At 66.0% G+C, this 291-nt stretch overlaps 1 protein-coding gene across 3 annotated transcripts in view; it reads left to right on the top strand.

Annotated features, from left to right (window-relative positions):
• Positions 1–291, top strand: part of LHX9 (LIM homeobox 9) — a 19390-nt gene that overhangs the window by 4713 nt on the left and 14386 nt on the right. For 2 of the 3 annotated variants that reach the window (XM_077775116.1, XM_077775114.1), the window contains exon 1: positions 104–277. In XM_077775116.1, coding sequence (XP_077631242.1) covers positions 104–277 — 174 coding nt within the window. Of the gene's footprint in view, positions 1–103; positions 278–291 lie in introns of those variants that run through there. The other variant, XM_077775115.1, reaches the window with a different exon arrangement.

The raw sequence follows: 291 nt of genomic DNA, 5'->3' as shown, positions 1-291 counted from the left end.
TCGCCGTCCGTCCCGGAGCGGCTGTGCGCTCCCGCAACACGCCGCTCTCTGCGGTCCCTTCCGCTCCTCACTCGGATGAGCGGAGAGCCGCGGGCGTGTGTATATGGAAATAGTGGGGTGCCGAGCAGAAGACAACTCGTGTCCCTTCCGTCCCCCAGCCATGCTCTTCCACGGGATCTCCGGAGGCCACATCCAAGGCATCATGGAGGAGATGGAGCGCAGATCTAAGACCGAGGCCCGCCTGGCCAAGGGCGCTCAGCTCAACGGCCGCGACGCGGTAAGGAAGGGCCC

The sequence above is a fragment of the Crocuta crocuta genome, unplaced genomic scaffold (genome assembly GCF_008692635.1).
Source record: "Crocuta crocuta isolate KB4526 unplaced genomic scaffold, BGI_CrCroc_1.0 scaffold207, whole genome shotgun sequence".
NCBI classification, from domain to species: Eukaryota; Metazoa; Chordata; class Mammalia; order Carnivora; family Hyaenidae; genus Crocuta; species Crocuta crocuta.
Note: the sequence above shows the minus strand (reverse complement) of the source record. Positions and strands in the feature narration are given on the sequence as shown.